The sequence below is a fragment of the Agelaius tricolor genome, unplaced genomic scaffold, assembly GCF_023055355.1.
Source record: "Agelaius tricolor isolate 1412-34295 unplaced genomic scaffold, bAgeTri1.0.p SCAF_2, whole genome shotgun sequence".
NCBI lineage: Eukaryota > Metazoa > Chordata > Aves > Passeriformes > Icteridae > Agelaius > Agelaius tricolor.
Window position 1 is genome coordinate 88,083,245 of NW_027269262.1, and position 19,518 is coordinate 88,102,762.

At 37.8% G+C, this 19,518-nt stretch overlaps 1 protein-coding gene across 9 annotated transcripts in view; it reads left to right on the forward strand.

The window, feature by feature from the left end:
- Positions 1-14,215, forward strand: part of PHF20L1 (PHD finger protein 20 like 1) — a 57,385-nt gene extending 43,170 nt beyond the window's left edge. For 5 of the 9 annotated variants that reach the window (XM_071421829.1, XM_071421834.1, XM_071421831.1 and 2 more), the window contains 6 exons: positions 814-913; positions 2,058-2,144; positions 3,045-3,240; positions 3,634-4,003; positions 7,534-7,696; positions 8,791-14,215. In XM_071421829.1, the coding sequence (XP_071277930.1) occupies positions 814-913; positions 2,058-2,144; positions 3,045-3,240; positions 3,634-4,003; positions 7,534-7,696; positions 8,791-8,933 (1,059 nt within the window). In that variant the 3' untranslated portion in view covers positions 8,934-14,215. The remainder of the gene's footprint in view (positions 1-813; positions 914-2,057; positions 2,145-3,044; positions 3,241-3,633; positions 4,004-7,533; positions 7,697-8,790) is intronic. The other 4 variants (XM_071421833.1, XM_071421836.1, XM_071421837.1 and 1 more) reach the window with 1 other exon arrangement.
- Positions 14,216-19,518: the final 5,303 nt, after the last annotated feature.

Sequence of the window (19,518 nt, forward strand, 5' to 3'; positions counted from 1 at the left end):
GGAGAAATGGTGACTTCAGTGTCTTGGGCAGGTTGATGCTCAAAGGCATGTCAAAGCAAAGAAGAGAGATTTTCAGCAGTGAGCCAGCAGATATTTAAAACACTGGCAAGCACAGAGTTGAGAAAGGGAAGTATCTTTATAAGAGGCAGTCTCCTGCCTGTTTTTGAAGTCCAATGGCAGCCTGATTTTTCCTCTTCATGCTTGTCTCACTGAGAGCAACCAGTTTGCTGTTTCTAGGCTCTCATGTCTTACCACTTCTATTTTGCTCTCCTATTCTCTTGTTTCTCCTCTTTCATTTTCTCTTAATTTTCTTTTTCTTTTAGATTTTCCATTGGTGCGATATTAAAAGCACATCTTTCTAGCGCACTGGAGAGATGCTTTGTAAATATAAATAATTAAACTGAAGAGTTTTCTACTTTTCACTGTTATGCTGTAATGTATTACATTATCTTTCTACTTTACTATAATATTATACTCCTGTCTTATGTTTCACTACTAAATATGTAGGTGCTAAAATACTGAATGTTGCAATAAAATACTATTTAATATTACATCTTCAGTTTCTTTTTTTTTTTTCCTCCAGTCTGAAGTTTGTGGTTGAGGTAACTTTCAGATCTAGAGCTCTTTTTTAGCTTGATGTCTTTGTCTACCCAAACACAAATTGCCCAACTAAAATGATCTTGCTCAAGCCAGCTATTTAAATTAAAGTGCTGTTCTCTGCATTTTGATGATTCAAGAAGTAGCTTCTGGATTTTGCATCTACTTGTCTCAGTTTTAGTTTTTGCTTTTGTTGTGTTTTTTTTCTGATGTCAGTGTGAAGAATGCTTGTGTTGGCAGCACAGTGTATGCATGGGACTGTTGGAGGACAGCATTCCAGAGCAGTACATCTGTTACATCTGCAGAGATCCACCAGGTATGGATAAACCACCTTTATCTGCAGCCCTGCTTGGGATTTTTGAGCAAAGATGTTATGAATTTGCTTAAATTGTTCAAGCTTTGTCTGTTTTGTGTTAACGTGTGATGCTTCTTTGGGGCAAGTGATTCTAAGTTTGGCTCTGAGCAGAAACTTACTTTTGTGTTAGTAACATCATGGTCAGCTATGCTAAATCTTATCCATGAACTCAGTTGCCATTGTTTTACTTGTTGAAACCTAATTTCCCCCAAACCTTAGCACTTTTTTATGTCAGCGTAGTCTGAAAAACTTTTCTAAAGAAATCATTTTTGTTCAGGGATCTGTTTTGCTAATACTTGGAATCACATTTGTTCATTTAAATATTTTCTTAGAGGAAAAGGACTCAGTACCACAGTACATTCAAACATGCTGTGAATGGCATTTCATAGTAATTGCAATTTTATAATGTTTGCATTAGCCCAGAACTGTGTAAAAGTGTGGAACTGAATATTTAAAAAACAGAAAATCTATTCCATCTTATAGTAAACAATAGTGCACAAACAGCATATGTTGAATTTCAGATACTTAGGTCAAATTCATAAGAACTAGGAAAACTTTACTTTTAAACTGAATACATTTGATTAGGAAGATGTTGATTTAAAAATTATTCTGTGATAAACCCATTTTTCTTAACAGTTATATGGAGAAAAACTTAAGAATTTGGAAGTAAGTTTTTTTTCTTTTCTTCTGACAATTGATACAAATGCACATACCTGTCTTCTGGTGAAATATCCAGCACTCCAGCTGTTTCAAAAGGGCAATGAGACTACAGCCTTAAATTTATTGACATTCTAAATTTAAGAAGTGAAATATGAAAATTGCAGAGTTTTTATTAGCTATTTTTGAGATGAAATATTAGGAAAGTAGAGCTGGTTCCATATGTCCCATTGTGAATCAAAACTGGTGGTAGAGAGTCTTGTCTGATATTCTGTGTGGTGTCTCTTTGAGCAGCCCAGCTTCTTCTTACTAAACCCAGCTAATTTGTCTTGTGCTCTTTCCCTGCACTGTGTTAGGTACTTCGTTTTCCCCTGCTATGCAGAGTCTGTGTCCCTAATTTTTATCTTCTCTCCCTTCCTAACCATTACTTCTTTTCTTTCTATGTCAGGAGAAAAAAGTCATTCTCAATGTCAGTATTTTAAAGTGTATTGGGATAATGGGCAAAAAGGAGATAGACAGGGTATTCTCCTGAAAGGTATGAAGGGCTTCCATCAACCTGTTCTTTGTTCTGTCTATGATGATAGTTATGATTTGAAATCCACTGTAAGATATTGTCAGTCCGTCTGGGTGCCTTGTTGTAAACGATAACATTGCAATAATTAGCACTATGCTTTTCTAGTTTTGGGTGGGCATTTTGGTTTTGTTTTGTTATGGGTTTTTTTTTGGATTTGTTTGGGTTTTTTAGTAGTTATTTAGCTACTGTAGAAGCCTTAGCTAAATCCTCATTCCTGCTGGTTGGGTTAAGACATAGCAGGGGCACCTGAGGCCCACATACATCAATACCCTCTCTACAAGTCTGGTGAAAGGCACCTCAAAGGGAGTGGAAGAGCTTTGCTGTCAGATAACTTTGAAATGTCTGCTTTTCCTGAAGCCTTTTCTTGGCTTCTAATAAATAGATATTGACTACAGTATTGAAGCAAAACATTTGTCTTTTAGAAAGAAACTGGATGTTTTGGATATATCCATATAAAATCCACTCTAATATTTCTCTTGGTAACTTAGGCTTTCTTTTTTTTTTTTAAAAAAAAGTAAGTTGAACTACTTAGATAAATAAAATGTCAATGTAAATTTTTTTGGTGATTTTTATTTTGATAACAGCATAGATCTTAATATCATGTAGTTTGATTGAAAAGGTGATTAGATTTTAATTTCAAATGCCATTTAGAGGTTTCAGGCTGATTTTCTTTCTCATAAGTTTTGACTTTCTTCTTAATCCATAAAAACTAAATTCATATATATTATTAGCAAAATCCTGAGTCATCCTTTCATGGAAGTGAGGAGATATTTAGGCAAGTACAGCACATAAATATAGCACTCTAGTTGTAAACATAATTCTGCTTTAGATGTCCCTCAATTTCTTTATTGCTCACCCCAGGACAGAGGTGGAGTGCCAAATATCTCTATGACAAAGACTGGCTAAACAATGGACACATGTGTGGATTATCATTTTTGAAAGAGAACTACTCTCATCTTAATGCCAAAAAGATTGTGTCAACACATCATCTACTGGCAGATGTCTATGGGGTAACTGAAATACTGCATGGACTGCAGCTGAAGATTGGGATACTGAAGTAGGTATCACTCCAGGCTTTATTTTTCAGCTGAATATATTCAGGTAGCAAAGACTACCATTATTCCATTTGCATTTTTCTCTCACATTGAAATTCTTTCTTGTATAATATTTTAAGTAATTTAAGTGCAAGATGTGCAGTACCCTCAGCTTCAGCAGGAGCTAGGTGTTCAGCACCCAAGCAGATCTGCTTTATTGGGATTAATGGTGATTTTTTGGGTACATTTTGTGTTAAAAGGACATTCTAGATTTATCTTAATTTGGTGAATGACCTAGGAATACTTCTTGTTTGATAATGGTAGTTAATATCTAGGAGAATTGGATGCTTAATAGTTAGTCCTCTAAGTGCACTAAGTTCTCTATAACTTGCTTTTTTTCCTCCCCTTCGTTGCAGAAATAAGCATCACCCAGACCTTCATCTCTGGGCTTATTCAGGGATGAGAAAAGAACAAGAACAAAGAACTGTTGGGGTAGAGAAAAAGTTGGTGACTTTGCAGGATGCTGTTAATCCAGCTGAAAGGACGTGTCATAGTCAAAACCATAAAGAGCCACCCAGTATACCCCAGAAGATGGAAGAAACATACATCACAAGTGAGCACAGTTACCAAAAACCACAGAGTTTTAGTCATGACTACAAAGCAGTCACTGACCCTATGAGCTCAGATGATGAAGACACAAGTAGCTTTGAGGAAGATCAGGAATATCACACAGAGAATAAAAACTGTTTACAATATTCTTTTAAAGATGGTGGCATGAATGAGCAGGTAAGTATCATTTTTCATCTGGGAAATTTTATTTGGAAAAGTATGTTCAATCTGATAAAACTGTAGTACATACAGGTATTTAAAAATCTTTGTTGCTGTAAGTCAACATATTTATTAAATAGGTCAGCAGAAGTCACTAGAAGCAAACTTGAATCACTGAAATTTTTCCAAGTGAAGTAAGTTCATTTCAGCTGGTATATGAAATAGAAGGTATGGTTTAAGGTATTGCCTGTGCTAAAAAGTCATTCTCAATCCAATGTTTTGAGAGAAAGGAAACCCCATTCTTAAAATGCAGGGTCTTGGAACAAAATTTACATGGTTTTTACAAGGTGAGGAGAATGGGACAGGTTTCCCTTTTTCTCTTAGTTTGGTTATCTGCATGTGCTAGGTGGTTTTAGTTGTTGTTTTTGAAACCAAGGATTTTTAATGGCGTTTATTATAATACTGTATTCTTCTTTTAATAGCAGTGCTACCTAGAATGTCTTTCACATGTAATGATTTACTGACCAACTGATCTCACCTCATGTGCAACTGCTTTTCAGTCTTCTATATTGCATATTTCTTCTAATGAAACATTTTTAGTCAGGATTATATTTTGCTGTTTAAACGTCTCTTTCTCATTTTTACATTAATGGTTTTAATCCATTATTTCGTGGAAAAGATCTGAAACTTGTTAATCTGGTTTTAGTGAACAGTTCTCATAGCAAAAACCAAAGAGAACCAAACCTTTCTGTTTTCTGCAATACCATCTGTATGAGGATAAATCATCCAACTCATCCCCCTTTAGAAGTACAGTTTCTGGTGTGGAAGAAATGAGTATGATGCATCTTTTTTCTTTTTAATTTTAGTTCTAAATGTGGCATGTAAGCTGTATAGTCTGAATGGGGAATTTTAGGCTCATTCTAATTAAAAATACCTGTTTCTATGCTAAATTTGCTACACTGCATAACTATATTCAGATTTCTAGTAAGGAGACATGCAGCAGTGTCAAATACTCTTGCCTTCCAACAGTAGTTTAACTGTAAATTACTGTCATTGTAAACATTATAAATAGTATAAAGATATTTAGGATTAAAGGAAAATATGCATGAGCAGTTAAACAAAACTAATATTTCCTTCAGAGATTCAAGCATATATCTAAAAAGCTGGGTACTCTCTGTTTGGCACTGGCCCCAACAGATCTCTTCTTGGTTTAAGAGTGTTCTTTCCTTTGGAGACACCTTGATACTAAATAAGGTCTTCTGCCCAAACATGATTGGCATGGAAAAGCTCTCCTTGGTTTCTCCATAAACCTGTCTGAACTTTAAAACTGACATTGAAGGATCATTTTTAAATGATCTGACTTCTCTCTAAGGTGCCTTTTCTCTTTTCTTTGTCAAAGTTTGACTGAGGCTTTGAATTTTCCTTTCTAGCATTCTTCAGAACCTTTTAATATTCTGGTTCTCCATACCATTTTGTCTTACCCTAATCTGCAGTTCTGTTACATACTTCACTTTCTCTTACAAACAGTGTTTGGATCAACTGTTTTCAAGTCCCTTTTGAGCTATGCAGTATCTTTAAAATTGTATTTAGTTTCCTTGGTTTTGCTTCTGAAAGCACAAGACTTCCCCACCTGAATCTCCTGTTATTTCTTGTCCATGAGTTGTATCCTTCCCCTGCCATCCCTGCCTGATTACCTACATTGATCTCAGAGGTTAGAGGAGAATCTGTTGGATTTTGTGATTTTTTTTCAAGGAGCCATTTAAATAAATATAGAGGTCATTAGAAGGAAAAAAACAAACCAACATTTATGATGTTATTTAGATATTCAGTTCCTTAACTTTGAAATTTTCTCCATCTTACTGAAGCAGGCTGAAAGATGATTTTGCTTTTAGAATTATGGACTTGGATCCTTTCACAGCAAGGGAAAAGTGGCATTCCTGTAGTTCTGGAGAGGGTCTGAAAATTGTAAGGAATAGTTAATTTCTTACTTATACTGGAAATATTTTTCATAAGATTACAAAAAGTTTGATTACTGAAAACACTGTGGAAGCAAACCTGATGCCTTCAGAAAAGGGATTTTAAATATCATAAAGGCATCAAAACTCTCATACCTTTCAAATAAAATCTATATCTGATACATAATTTTAACTCTTTTATTGAACTTCATGAATATTAACAATGCTCACTCATCTGAGTTGCTAATAAAGCTGCCTGCAGGTCAGTCAGAGTTTTATTTGTTTGGTTAGTGTTTTTTAATTGATTTCAAGTCTTAAAATAAAAGTTGGGGTTTTTTGCTTAAGTTGTAACTTAAAATCCTTCAGTTCCTATTTTCTTCTTTATGTCTCTTTTCACTCTTCTATACTTGACTGGAGAAAAAAATATTTTAATAGCAGGCCTAACACCATTTTTTTCTTATGTGGTGTGGAAAATTAGCTGAGCTCTTCAGAGAAGTGTATTAATACAATTAAAATCATTCTTTGCTCTGGCATTTGACATGAACTGACACTGGGTGAGCACATCTATTTGGCATTCTAGTCCTTAAAATAAAATCTTCAATAGTGAAAGAACTTCATTGGATATGAAGTCATAGTGGATATAAAATGGAAGCTGTTAATCCTCCTAATTACCTGAGATGCTGAGTATTTTTAACTCATTAAATCTGATCTACTTCCACTCAGTAGCTGAAACATCAAATACTGAAAGATTAGGAGCTTGTGTATTATCTCTGGCATGCTGTGAAGGTACTAATTATATTGCAGAAGTCAATCTTCTCAGACACAATGTTTGCATAACTCCACATGTTACTATAACTGTCCCCAAGCATGTTCAGTTCTACCCCAGACTTGTGCCAGGAAGGTAGGTGGGGTAATAGCAGGTAGGAAGAGAAGTTTTTTGTCTTAATCAGCAAAGAGAACAGATTGCTCAGAGAGGATGTGAAGTCTCTTCCCTCACTGGAGATACTCCAGAACCATCTGGACACAATCCTGTGCCATGTGCTCTGAGATGACCCTCTGGGACCTGGTGATCCACTGTGGTCCCTTCCAAGCTGACTCATTCTGGGATTCTGTGAAATAGGATGTCCACCTTATTTGTGCAAAAGAGTGACTGTTGACATCCTAGATACTTCTGCATTGTAGAAAGTTTTCCATGGAAACAAACCTTAGGATTTTGCACATTTTTGGTGGCAGTAGACCCATGCAGTTCAGCACTTTATGATTTAAGTTACCATTTATATAAAAAAGGGCACAGAAGTAAAATCTGTTTTACTGCATTGAAGAAAGTATTTGAACTGATAAATTTCAGTGTTAGGAAAATGAGGCAAAAGGGAGAGATGCTTACTTATGTGGAATCTGCATTTTGTTATTTTAGTCTATTGATGTGTCACAGTATGTGGCTTTCTGAGTAAGCTTTTTGTTGTGTGTACAGAAGTACAATTCTAAGCCAGCAGAGTTTATCATGTGACTCAAATGTTGAAATCAAACAGAAATTAAAACAAAGAAAAAAAAATCTTAAATGGCAATTTTTTTCTTTCTGTTGCTCCTATGAAGAATTCTGCTGAAGGAAACACTGTGTTTGTTTGTAATGAAAGAAAAGGCTCAGAAGAACAAGTGGACACACATCTTCAATGGCAGCTAAATCTCCTCACCCATATAGAGAATGTACAGAATGAAGTCACCAGCAGAATGGACCTGATTGAAAAAGAAGTTGATGGTAACTGCATTGCCAGATTAATTGTTAATGTACCTGTAGCAGCATCTCTCTTAACTAATGTGTTCCAAGTGATCTGAGGCACTGAGGATGGGTTTTTTAGTATTCTGTTCAAATTTGGGTCTCAGAATTATAAGCAGAGCTTGTACCCTTGATCTCCCCACCCCCTTCTTTAAGTTTTCAATGCCAATAAAGTAGGTTAAGTACTCAGACTTCAGAAAGCTTAGATGACTTGTCCAGTCTTTGTCCAGATATGAATCCTAAAGTTGATGGCTTTTTCTACACCTGGAGTGGTTTTTGCCTGATTGTTCTAGTAATTGACAATATGTAGGGGAAAAAGAAGGTGTTTATTGTGCCTTCAACTTTTTTATTAGTAAGCAAGTGGTTTCATGAAGACAATTCAGTCTTCATGGGAAAACTTGAATGAAATTATATTGTATGAGAATATTGTAGCACATAAGTGTCTGTGACTTGCCAGTCATAAAAGCTAGTAATTAAGGGAGCTTGTAGTCTAATCCTAGGACTGTTTAATTAATCTTTTAACAAATAAAGTTGTCTTATTTCTGTTTTCAGTTTTACTTCCAGTATCCCTGTTTTTCCTAGATTCAGTGTTTCTAAACTAATAGGGCTGACCTTTTCCCTTCTCTGTTTCTACAAGCAGAGAAATTCCTTGAAAACATTTGTTGAAGATGTTGGAAAACCATTCTGTAATCTGGACCTTGTCCACAGGAGCCTGTTAAAGTGGCAGAAGCAAGCCTTGTGTTTGAGGGTTGCATTTTCTGTTTCAGAACTGTCAAAGTAGACCATGAACTGAAGTTGCTTTTATGTGTGGAGAGGGTAAATTGTGAGCCAAGTGTAAAATTTACTCCCAGATACCTTTTTGCAGCAACAATCAGATCAGAAGGTTGGTTTGTTCAAGAGAAATATGGGATTAGTTGGTGTTTCCCTAACAAAATTTCTTCTGTTGAATAAAAATCCCAGCCTCAGTGTATTTTCCCTTTTTTTTGAAAGACAAAGTAAGAAAGAAAAGTTTGATTTTTATGGAAACTGTTTCTCAAAGAGTTACTCTAATCATCTTCTTCCTTTCCCTTCTGTAGTTTTAGAAAGCTGGCTTGATTTCACTGGAGAACTGGAACCACCAGATCCTCTGGCAAGATTGCCTCAGCTCAAGCGACGCATCAAGCAGCTCTTAATCGACATGGGAAAAGTACAGCAAATAGCAACACTTTGCTCTGTATGACAAAAGGAAGAATATAGAAGTAAAAATAGGTTCTTTACAATGAATTTTCTTATTAGCCACAAGACTGACAGGAAGACAGCAAAAAGCTGAGCATTTATCTGGTTCTTTGCTGATTACATTAATAGGCTGAAGCTTTAGAAAGAAAAGAGGAAGTTTAGAGTCAGGAATCTGTTTTATTGAAAATATGAATATTCAATGTCTGGACTTCAAAATTATATATAATGTGCTTATAAATGTCAGTTTTCTCAGGATTTTAACATGTTGAACAATAAATCCCCAGATATAAGAAAATTCAACAAACAAAAACTCTTCGAAGAGCAGTGCAACTATTTTGAAACCCTTGGCAAACATTACTAAATTAGCAGAATTCAGCTGACTAAGAATGCAATCCTCTTATCTTGCTAGTGAAAGATAGATACAGAGAGAGCTGTATCTTCTCTACAAGGAAGGTTTTTAGATTTTCTTTCTCTTACGAGTGTTCAGGAAAACAAACATACTAGCTTTGATTTTTGAAAAAAAATTACTTGTCATGGTCTCCCTTTTAAAGTATTTTTTTAAATAGAAATCCCTAGAACAGCACCCCTAGGTTCCTTTAAAACAGAAGTGGAAAATAGTGGTCAGATGTGCCAAATAATATTAAAATCACTGGGATGAGAGTTTAATTATGACTTAGGTGAAGGTTTTTTCCAAAGTCCGACTCGGTGCCAGCAGTCCATCCAAAATTGTATCTACTTTATATTTTTTTATGTTCTATAGCAGTGTTCAGGAATCAAGGTACAATTTTTGTCCTGGGTAGCTCTATTCTGATGTTGGCCCTCTGAAAACTTCACCATCCTCAGTGGGGATGAGGAATGACAGGAGCAGCAAAACTGTCTGTGGCTGTGGAAATTCTGAACCATTAGAGGCAAAAATCACAAGATACCTTATCCAAGTTGTCTTTACAAAGTTTTTCAGCTTCAGTGAATGAAATGTCATGAAACCAAAGGCAACCTACTTGCTCTGTTAGCTCTTGCTGGATTTTGAGCCCAGGACTTCTCCTGTGCTGATAAGTTGCCGCTGTACCCAGTGCTACATCAGTGTCTGTGTGTGTATGTATATGTGCATAGCTGTGTGTACATATATACATGCCATACACATTTCTACCTACACATGTCTAGTTTTATTACCATAGACTACAAGAACTGGTGGTTCATATTACCTTTTAACAAGCAGTTTCTAAAATTGAAAATAATGTATGTACAGGTTTTGAAATTTGTAAAATATGACTGTTAAAAGGAGGCTATTTAACTGAGGACATTAAGATACTTGAACATTTTATGCCTCATGTCTGTTTATCAGTTCTAGTTATCTGTATAAATGCATTTTAGAACCGATAGACAGTAAACTTGAATTTACCTTTTGATAAGAGTACAAGCCACTGTACATTCAAAAATTATTTAAATTTGCAAACACACTGTTCTATATGTAAGGTACTGTATGTAAAACTGTTTATTAAAACTATTCTGCATACTCTACATTTTCCACTTTTCTTCCTGATCTACATACAAATGTAAAAAAGAAGTGATTGTTATTATGTACAGACCATCAAAAAATCTTGGAATGCCTTTTAAGGATGCATACAACTGAAAAATGTGCCAAAGATGGATTATCTGGGAAAGACTTTGCAACCAGTGCATTGAACTTTCATGATAAAACCATTATTGAGAAAGAAAGCAGCGTGGCTGGTTCATTGCTAAAGTAAACCTACCCTGACCTTCCTCTCTGTCTGTCATACCTGAAGTGAGTTATCACTCCTGATGGCCAAAGCAAAATGTAAAGCCCTGTTACAGAGTGGTTGCTACTTAAAAAGTCTTCCCACTTCAAGCTTGTAGGAGACATCACAGAGATGCATGAAAACATGGAATTATGGAATGGTTGGCAACTCCATAATGCAGAAAGAACATTAGAGCTGTGGAGTTGTTGACATTTTTAGCAACTGTTAATAAATACTCTGTGTTATATAGATGATGCTTAAATAACTGCTTCAAACATGAATAGTTGGGTGACCTACTTGCTTTTGGATATGTGAGACGTTTTTTATAGACTATTCACTTGCTGCATATCCTTGAATGTGGTACTGTGTGTACTGTATAAGAAAAGTGTAAATCCAGATGAATTACTTTGAAACAAAGTGGAGTCTATTTACAGAATTTATACAGCATACACTGTAGCAATATTATGCAATGTGTGTGCATGTGTGTGATGTAATATAATTGTAAATGTTACTGAAGGTGAAGGTGGACTTGGAAAGTTCAGGGGGGAGGACAGAGGTTTTATTCTTACTACAGAGATGGAGGAATGGTATCCTGAAAAGGAAATCCTAAGGTCAAAGTTGAAGTTGCCCTTGCAGCTTTAATGTGTCTTCTGTTTGTATGTGTAATGGCCTCTTAATTTACACAAATATGTAACTTTATCCCTCAAGATCCTGCCTTGTTCAGGATGGACTGTGCTTACAAAAACAATCTGTTCAGTATTTTTTTTATGTTCATTGTGTAGTCATGTATTATAAAAACTCTCCTGCAATCATTCATATCTTCTAAGAAATACAATCTCAGTGTCCATAAGGACCATGCTATGTATGATACATCGTGTCCTGCTCCAATGTTTCACAAACTTGTCTCTGTTTGCTTTCTCAAGTTGTGGTGCTGGTCTGTTACATGTGGACATTAGTTTCTGACCCCAGTCTCTCAAGTATTCAAAGGTTTGGGATGCTTTTGAGGTTTTTCTTTTAAACACAAGTCAAGTGCCATAAAAATGCTGTGTTTTGCACAGAATGTAGCCTACAGTTGGTTGCTTTGCTCGTGTACCAGTCAATCCCAATGTGATCTGGCTCTTACCAGTATTTCTTCCTAGTTGGCCTTATCAAGAGAATCTTATTCCTGTAGGCATATTTTTCCATCTGTCTTCCTGCTTCCTCTCTAAATAAGCCAGGGATGTACACTCAGCCTATTTGCAACATCATTTATTGGGGTGTGAATTGTGACTGCATTGTTTTGGTGAAGGGGACAGACCCTCTGTGAGGAAAAAATAGTATATGGCAATGTAAGGACTGTTTAATACGTGTGCACAGAAAGGCAAAATGTTTAAATTTGAAGCCTTCTGTCACTGAATAGGAGTTCTGAATAATAATAGACAAAAGGGAAATGCCATTTTACAGAAGCCTCTTGTGATTTCACAGAGTTAAATGGCAAACTTTTGGAGCCTTTGAATGCCCAGCTTTTTGTCTGAGGTTTAGTTAGGGGTTTGCCTGTTTGCTTTTTTAATGGAGGTATCAGGGTGATTTCATTTCAAAGCCTGCTCCTACTTGTGACCATACCAGAGGCATCTACATCAGGAATTGTGTTTCAGTTGCAGGAGAGCAGTCCTGCAATCAGAAATGAGATGTGGTGTGGGTGCTGTGATCTGGTATGACATGATGGAGCTGCCATTGGTTACAAAATGGACGTACTTCAGGTCATATTGCAGGGAATGGGTTGGAAGATGCTTCCTGTTAACCCTTTGCTTGGGTAGCTGTAGGTTGAATAGTGCCCATATTTTGGATATTCTGGCCTTAGATGCATAGATCTTTGTTCAGCTGTGGAGTGGTTTACAGTGGTAGAAGCCTGTCATTTTCTCTCAAATAGACAAAGATGGGTTGCAATTTTCTGATAGATTTCCTGTATTTGCTGGGTGGCAAAGAATTTAAACTGTTCTTCCATGGGTGCAGTAATCTTGTATGGCTGACAGCCACCTGTCTCTCTTAATTTTATCTCTGAGCTTCTGCATGTGTTCATTATTCATTCTGCAGCTTGCATCTTTCTCTCCTTTCATTCTTCAGTTTTCTGCACTCTGGCTTCTGAGGTGCCTGGAGGGTGTCACTCCTTTGTTCTCATGGCCAGTTCTTCCTGGCTGCTGTGGGAAGCAGTCATGGGGAAAGGCCTCTTTGGCTCTTCTGTCCACAGCCTCCAGAGCATCCTGGAACTTGTGTACAGTTGGAGTTTGTGCACCATAATCAAAAACTCCAGGTGTTTTTGATGCCTTTCTTAAGTAAGCTTCTTCTGTCTTGTGCAATTGGGGACCTTCCTCTACTCCCATTTGGCTTCTAACTTAACTAGACTTGAATTAATATTACATCAAAACCCCTCTGGCACTGCTGGGCTCCAGCACTCCCTACCAAACTGAGGGTTGGGATGCAAAGGAGTCATTCAAACATTACAGTAAAATTATAAAAGTATTTGATGTTGTAAACCACACTATTTTTCCTTTGTATTTAAAGGGAAGCTGTAACCATTTTTCTTCACTGGAACTCTAAAGGCACAAAACAGATCCTGAACTGAACTGGAGCTTGGTGTAAAAATCAGCGAGTGGAGGATGGGCAGGACTCTGCCAAAAGAGCAGTCAGGCTGTCCCAGCTGCCTTTGCCCTGTTAGTAGCTCTGAGGAGGTGCTGGTGTGTAAAGGGGGTGTGTGCAATGATGCCATTCGTTTGCAAGCAGGATTGTTTAGAACACTGGAACTATAGGTTTTTGCTCTACTGCTTAAAAATGTTTCCGTATATGCACCTTAATTTTGGAGTGCTTAATGAAGTCAGAGGCTTAAATCACTTTTGAAATACCCATTGCTATTCTCACATTTTATTAGCTCACAATTTTTTTTCTGTTGTACTGATTGCATATGGCTTTAGGTGAGGATTTTGCAGAGGCTGTTTGAAATGCTTCAGTAATGGTTTCTATTATACTTTGTTATGTCCTGGGCACTGGGTGTGGGGGTCTGTCTTTAGCAATAAATTTTATACACTATGTGTATATCTGTTTGTATATGGAAAACAAATACAGAGCATGTAACAATGGTGAAAATACACTGCACCGAGTGCAGACTGTGCATTTGGCAGCCATTCTGCACCAGCCTGAACAACCCAAATGAAAAATTGGAGACCACATGGAGAAAATGAACTAGCATGAAAAATCATTCAGGACAAGAGTTCCCTTCCCTTACTCTGTGGGTGGGATAACTAAAGCTAGTTCAATTGCTGTTTGCTTCAAACAGCTGTCTTCCTTTCCTGAAAACTGGCCAAGCCTCCTGTGTTCAGCTGTAGCCATGTGCATCAGTGTATTGTCACTAAAGACTCTGAGAGAGGCAGCACTGCACTATGATTAAATCTTCTGTGAGAGAAGCAAAATACTTCCTTCTGTGATTTGTTTTTTATAATAGCAATAATGTTGACTGCATTCTAATACTCACAATAAAGGTCTGTTGAGATTGTTATGTGCCTGGGCTCCCTTTCCATGGACTTCTCTTCTGGTGAGCTAGTGATTGTTGGCATATGTTTTAAAGCATTAGGGAATCTTCAGTTGCATGTTTAGCCTGTAGTCCTTAGGTTATGTGCAGCCATTGATACTCACCTTTCTACATTGCAAGGCTTGAGGGAATCTTCAGTTGTATTTTAGCCTGTAGGCAAATGATACAATCAGTAAATTATTCACAGTACTGACTTACTTTATGTGCAAAGTAATTAGAAGATATTTCTGTTCTTGGACTATTTTGGTGTTTTAACAATTTCAGGGTTTGAGTTTTGCAATGCACTTTATTCTTTACAGTCAATGTCTTTCAAGAATGTATTCACAGTGATGGCATCTCTTCTTGTGGGCAGACATGTGCCTTTGTACCATGTCATTACAAAGTAACTTTAATTTGCTTTTAGTCATTTATTTTAATATCATCCACAAGTTGTTCAAGACTTTACTGTGGTAGAAAACAAATGAGCCAACAATGCTGAGCAAGTTCTTAGACATCCTGTGGACAAGAGCACATATGATAAGCAGCAGATAAATGAAATTGAGCAGAATCTCAGTCAGTTACTGACATAGAAAAATTTTTTCATTCCCAGAAAAAGTAGATACGATAATAAATAATGAACTTAGAAATTTTAATTCTGAAACATTTTAATCATTGTTGAAGGGACAATCTCAAAGCGGGCTCTCAAACTTAAGATACAAGACCAGATTCAGGCTTGGAGCAACATACTGAAACAATTTTTGAATTAGCAGACTTTCTGAGGAAGAGTTTTCCTGAGTCAGACCAACCATCTGGCCAGCCCAGAGTCTTGTCTGCAGTAGAAATAGGGTATCAGATCTGTACAAACATACTATGGAATATCTGTGCAAATTGCTTTTCCTGAATGCATCTTTCACTTCTGGCAAACAGGGTTCCTTTACCAAAATTTTTTAGTCCATTAGTTTTATCAGTCACTTCACAGAGATGGGTTCCTCAAGTTTAATCCATCTTTTTCATTGGTGGCTTTTGGAATTCACAGCTTTGTTGTGTGTCAGGAGCTGTGTTTGTCCTTGAACTTCCTTTCTGACTCCACTGGCTCTGCACCATTGCCTTTAGTTGAGAGAAGGTTAGATATTGCATTATTGAAACGACCCAAAGCAGTTTTGTCCCACCAACACCAAGGGTTTGGCACCCTGTTGCTGTCCTTCTGTGACTGGTGGGGACTTTTCTCACTGCCTCAGCTTTTGTTTTTGTCAAATAGTGAATTGATTCAAGTTGCAAATCCTGTGTGTCGCTGTGGTTGCAGACCTGGCTCCTATTTGGGGTTTCAAACCAATCTGCATCCCTGGTGTTGTGAGAATAAAATACCTATTTTTCTACCTGGGATCACTGTGGTATTATTGGATAGAGGAAAACTGTTATTTTCATTAAATAAGTAAGGAAAAAAAAGGCATTTTATTTGTCCTAGAAATGGTCAATTCCTGCAGGGACAAATGCAAATTCAAATATTCTTACATGGGCTTCTTTAGGTTGTGTCACCAAAGGCACTTTTCCAAATGGTAAGTTATAATTTAAGATTTGACAAGTCCTGTGCCCTTTTCTGATCTAGCCAAGTTTAGTATGGGAATGACTGAAACTTCCCTATTATTTAAATTTGAAGAATATGTCACGTATAAAGTGAACACACTGAAAAGTGCATTATCTGGGGCTATTATCCTGTAGTCTTTTACTTTTGCATCACATGAGGTCTTAATCAGAGATGATACAGATTCGTGCTTCACAAGGTCTTGGAAGGAAATGTGCTGAATGTAAACCTTAGTTCTCTATCTAAGTGTAACAGATGATGTTAACCTTTTTTTAAGATGTGTGAGAGGCTTGTCCAACATTGGTACTTTATTTAACACAGAAAAGCAATTTATTGTTTGAAATTAATGAACTGGTTGATGTAAGCATAATTTCACAATGTTTTCTTAACACTTTTGCTTCCAATTTGCTGCCTCATTTAAGAAGCTCCCTCCAGTTCTTTTTTTAAACTAAGGTTGACTTTTCAGGCTCAAATTTGATTGGGGTAAGAGTAACTTTTCTGTGGGTACAGATGTCTGTGTATTTATATACAGGACTCTTTTATCCCTGGGCCTTTCAATATGTAAAATTGCAGTTGCACAAACTGTCTCTTCCTCTAAGAAAGTGTATGCAAAACTGGAACAATGAATAAATGTCTTCTTCTTCTTTGAGGTTTGTGACTTCAGTGTCTCATCCCACTGACCTTCATTTTTGCCCCAGCAGTTGTAGTTTGTAGTATAAATTGAGTAGCTTTTACCAGCTTTTTGCCACAACAAAACAAAACCCTCATTTCCAGCACTAGAGCAATGATTTTGAAGACATGATAGTTGAAGGCCTTATTGGCCACAGGGACCTTTTCCACTTATTTTCTGCTTTTCATTGGTGAGCTAAATTAAGATGTTACTCCATCTTTTCTCAGGTGCTAAAAATAGAGGTCAATACCATTGTCCTTTCACTGAAGGTTATGCGAAGCTTTTCTTACTTGACCAGCCATAGATAGACAAGTGCCTCTTCTGCTCTGATGAATGTGAATTCCACACATTGCTTTGTAAACAAATTTTTTCCTTTTTAATCCATGGGCTCTTGCATCCCCTTGAGCGTTCATGTACCAAGATGTCCACCTTGGTTTGACGCACATCTAGAAGTGGTTTGAGTGATGCCAATTGCCAAAATTCCTTTTCTCATTTAGTTTTTTAAGAGACTTTTAAGACTTGGCTATTCTTTCCAACTTGAGTAGTTCGTAGATTGTTTTTGAGTGTTTCTAAAGGAAATAAACATCATCTTGGGAATCAGCAATACATAGATATTGTGAGTTTGTGCTTCTTCCTGATAAAAAAAGCCCCTTGATACTTTGTGCTTTCCTGTCTGCCTTCTTCCATTATCAGCTTTTTATAGCAAAGAATAAGGAAGGAAAGTGAGTAGCGACCTTAATAAGCTCCTTTCCCCATTTGCTGTGCAAGGAACCTGAGTGACACTTTTCTAACAGCTTTAGAAAATTGGCTAAATCAGTATCACACACAGACCCCAACACACTCTGGAGATGTTTCATTGGCTTGGACACATCACAGGACCTGCCAGCAGGGAGCTGCTGCCTCTGCAGAGCCTGTCTGTGGCACTGGACTGGGCTCTCTCTTGCTGCTCTCCTGTGTCTGCCCCACTGTGTGGGGCTCAGACACAAACCTTGGAGCTCCCTTGGGTCAGAAATGCATGTAATGGTCAAACTTTTCTTTCCTGGTTTAGCCATGCTGGTGCTAATAGTGGTTATTTAATCTGATTCTTTAGCTCTTCATGGATGTTTCCCTACAAATGCTGTGCTAATCCAGAAATTCAGTTTCTTTCTGTGCCTACTTGATCAGGGCTCTTGCAGGATCTGTCATCTTTATGCCTCTAAGTGTTGTCTTTTTTTAGTCTGTCATCTATGCTGGACATGTTCTTCATTTTTTCCCTTGATCTTCCTGTAGACTGTTGACTTTGGAATTTACGTTCAAGCAACTTATTCTAGACTTAATACAGTTCCACTTATTTTTAAAAGCCTAGTCATGCTAAAGCAAGCTTGTGCTGCTCTTGAAGATCATATTTACCATATCCATCAAACACTGTGGCATGGCAGTGGTCTACAGCCAGCACAGAAGGATGCTTGGATCACTGCTGTCATGATCTGAGTCTGTGGGACAGTATCAGCAGAGTTGTTTCTAGGCTGTCTAGTACCCATGAATCACAAACAGGAGTGCTGCTCTCACTTTTTCTTGAAATCAAGTTAAATCCAGCTTCAAACATGTGCTGTTATTATTTAAGTAATGATTTAGGGCTTATTTATCCAACTACCTTTGTTACAAGTGAGGGTGAGTTCTCATAATTCCTGGTGCAAGTAAATGCTGACTCACCGTTACAAGAGGTGGCCAATTAACAAATGAAATTCTGGAACCAAGGAAATAATTCTCATATATTTTATGTTGAGGATCTTGCATGTAATTAGTACCAAAAAGCTTAACTTGAGAAGCTTCATGGTAATACTGACTTACAGCTGGAGGATGAAGCCCAAGGAGTGAAGCTGTGCCTGTCAGATACTTAGCTGAGTTAAAGTGCATGGTGCAAGTGGGAGTGAAAACAAAAGATAGAGTGTAATTGACTCTGATCCTTAATTCACTTTAGCCAGTGAGTGCATCCATCCTGTTTTTCACTTAGTAAAAAACCACATTATGAGTTATATTCAGCCCTGATGTGCAGCACCCAGAGGTCTCATTCTGCTCTGTCCCTCAGCAGGCTCAGCTCTCTGGGAATACAAAAATGTGTAATTCCCTAGGGAGCACAGAGCCTGGCTGCACCCTGGGGCAGGTGAGAGCCAGGGCTCTGCCCAGGGTCACTCCAACATCCTCAATTAACTTGTTGGAATAAGTGAGCCCCCTGCCACCCCCTGTGCCTGCTGGCCCTTGGCTCAGCTGTGCTCCCTGGAGCAGGGATGAGAGCTGCCTGAGGGCAGCCAGGAGGGCAGCTCCAGCTCAAGGGGCCTCTTGAGTTTGCTCAGAAGCCTCGTGTGCGTCACTCACCCCATTCTGTGCCCAGCCAGCAGCACTGAAGCGAGCCCATCCCCATGATGGGCACTATAAAAGGGCAGCAAAGGCTCTGTGGGGTGCACAGAGCTGCCTCAGGACAGAAGGGGATGGGGCTCCCCCATTGCAAGATGGGCTCCATCCCATTTTGCACCCTCTGTTGCTTTATTAGCATAGCAACAGCCAATATATTTGGTAAGTACACTTGTGCTTTTCCTCTGCCTGTGTCCAAGAGTGACTGATCTTTGTGCTGCTCTGTGTGTTGTCCTGATGGAGTATATAATGGTCTTGAATCTTGCACTCTGCAAATTTAGCAGGTTATTGAGTGCTGTGCAAACTAAGGCTGGGCTCCTGGTTGAATAGTAAACTATCAGGATCTTTAAGTGGTCAGGCTTACCTTAGTTTGTACAGCTGAATTTTAGGTGGAAAAAAAACATTTTCTCAAGGGCTAGAGAAGGAACACAGGTAAGAAAAGGTGCTGCTGCAGGGTTGTGAAGTTCCTCAATCACATCCTCTACTTGTAGGTGCCATCGTCTAATTTAGGCTTGAACCTAAAGATGTTGGACAGTCTGAGTGCTGCCCCCAGTTCTTTGGCCTGAGTTTGATAGCCCTGCACAACCAGTGATTTGAATCACTGAATGAATTAGTTATTTAACTCGGATGTCTTGGTAGACCCTCTCT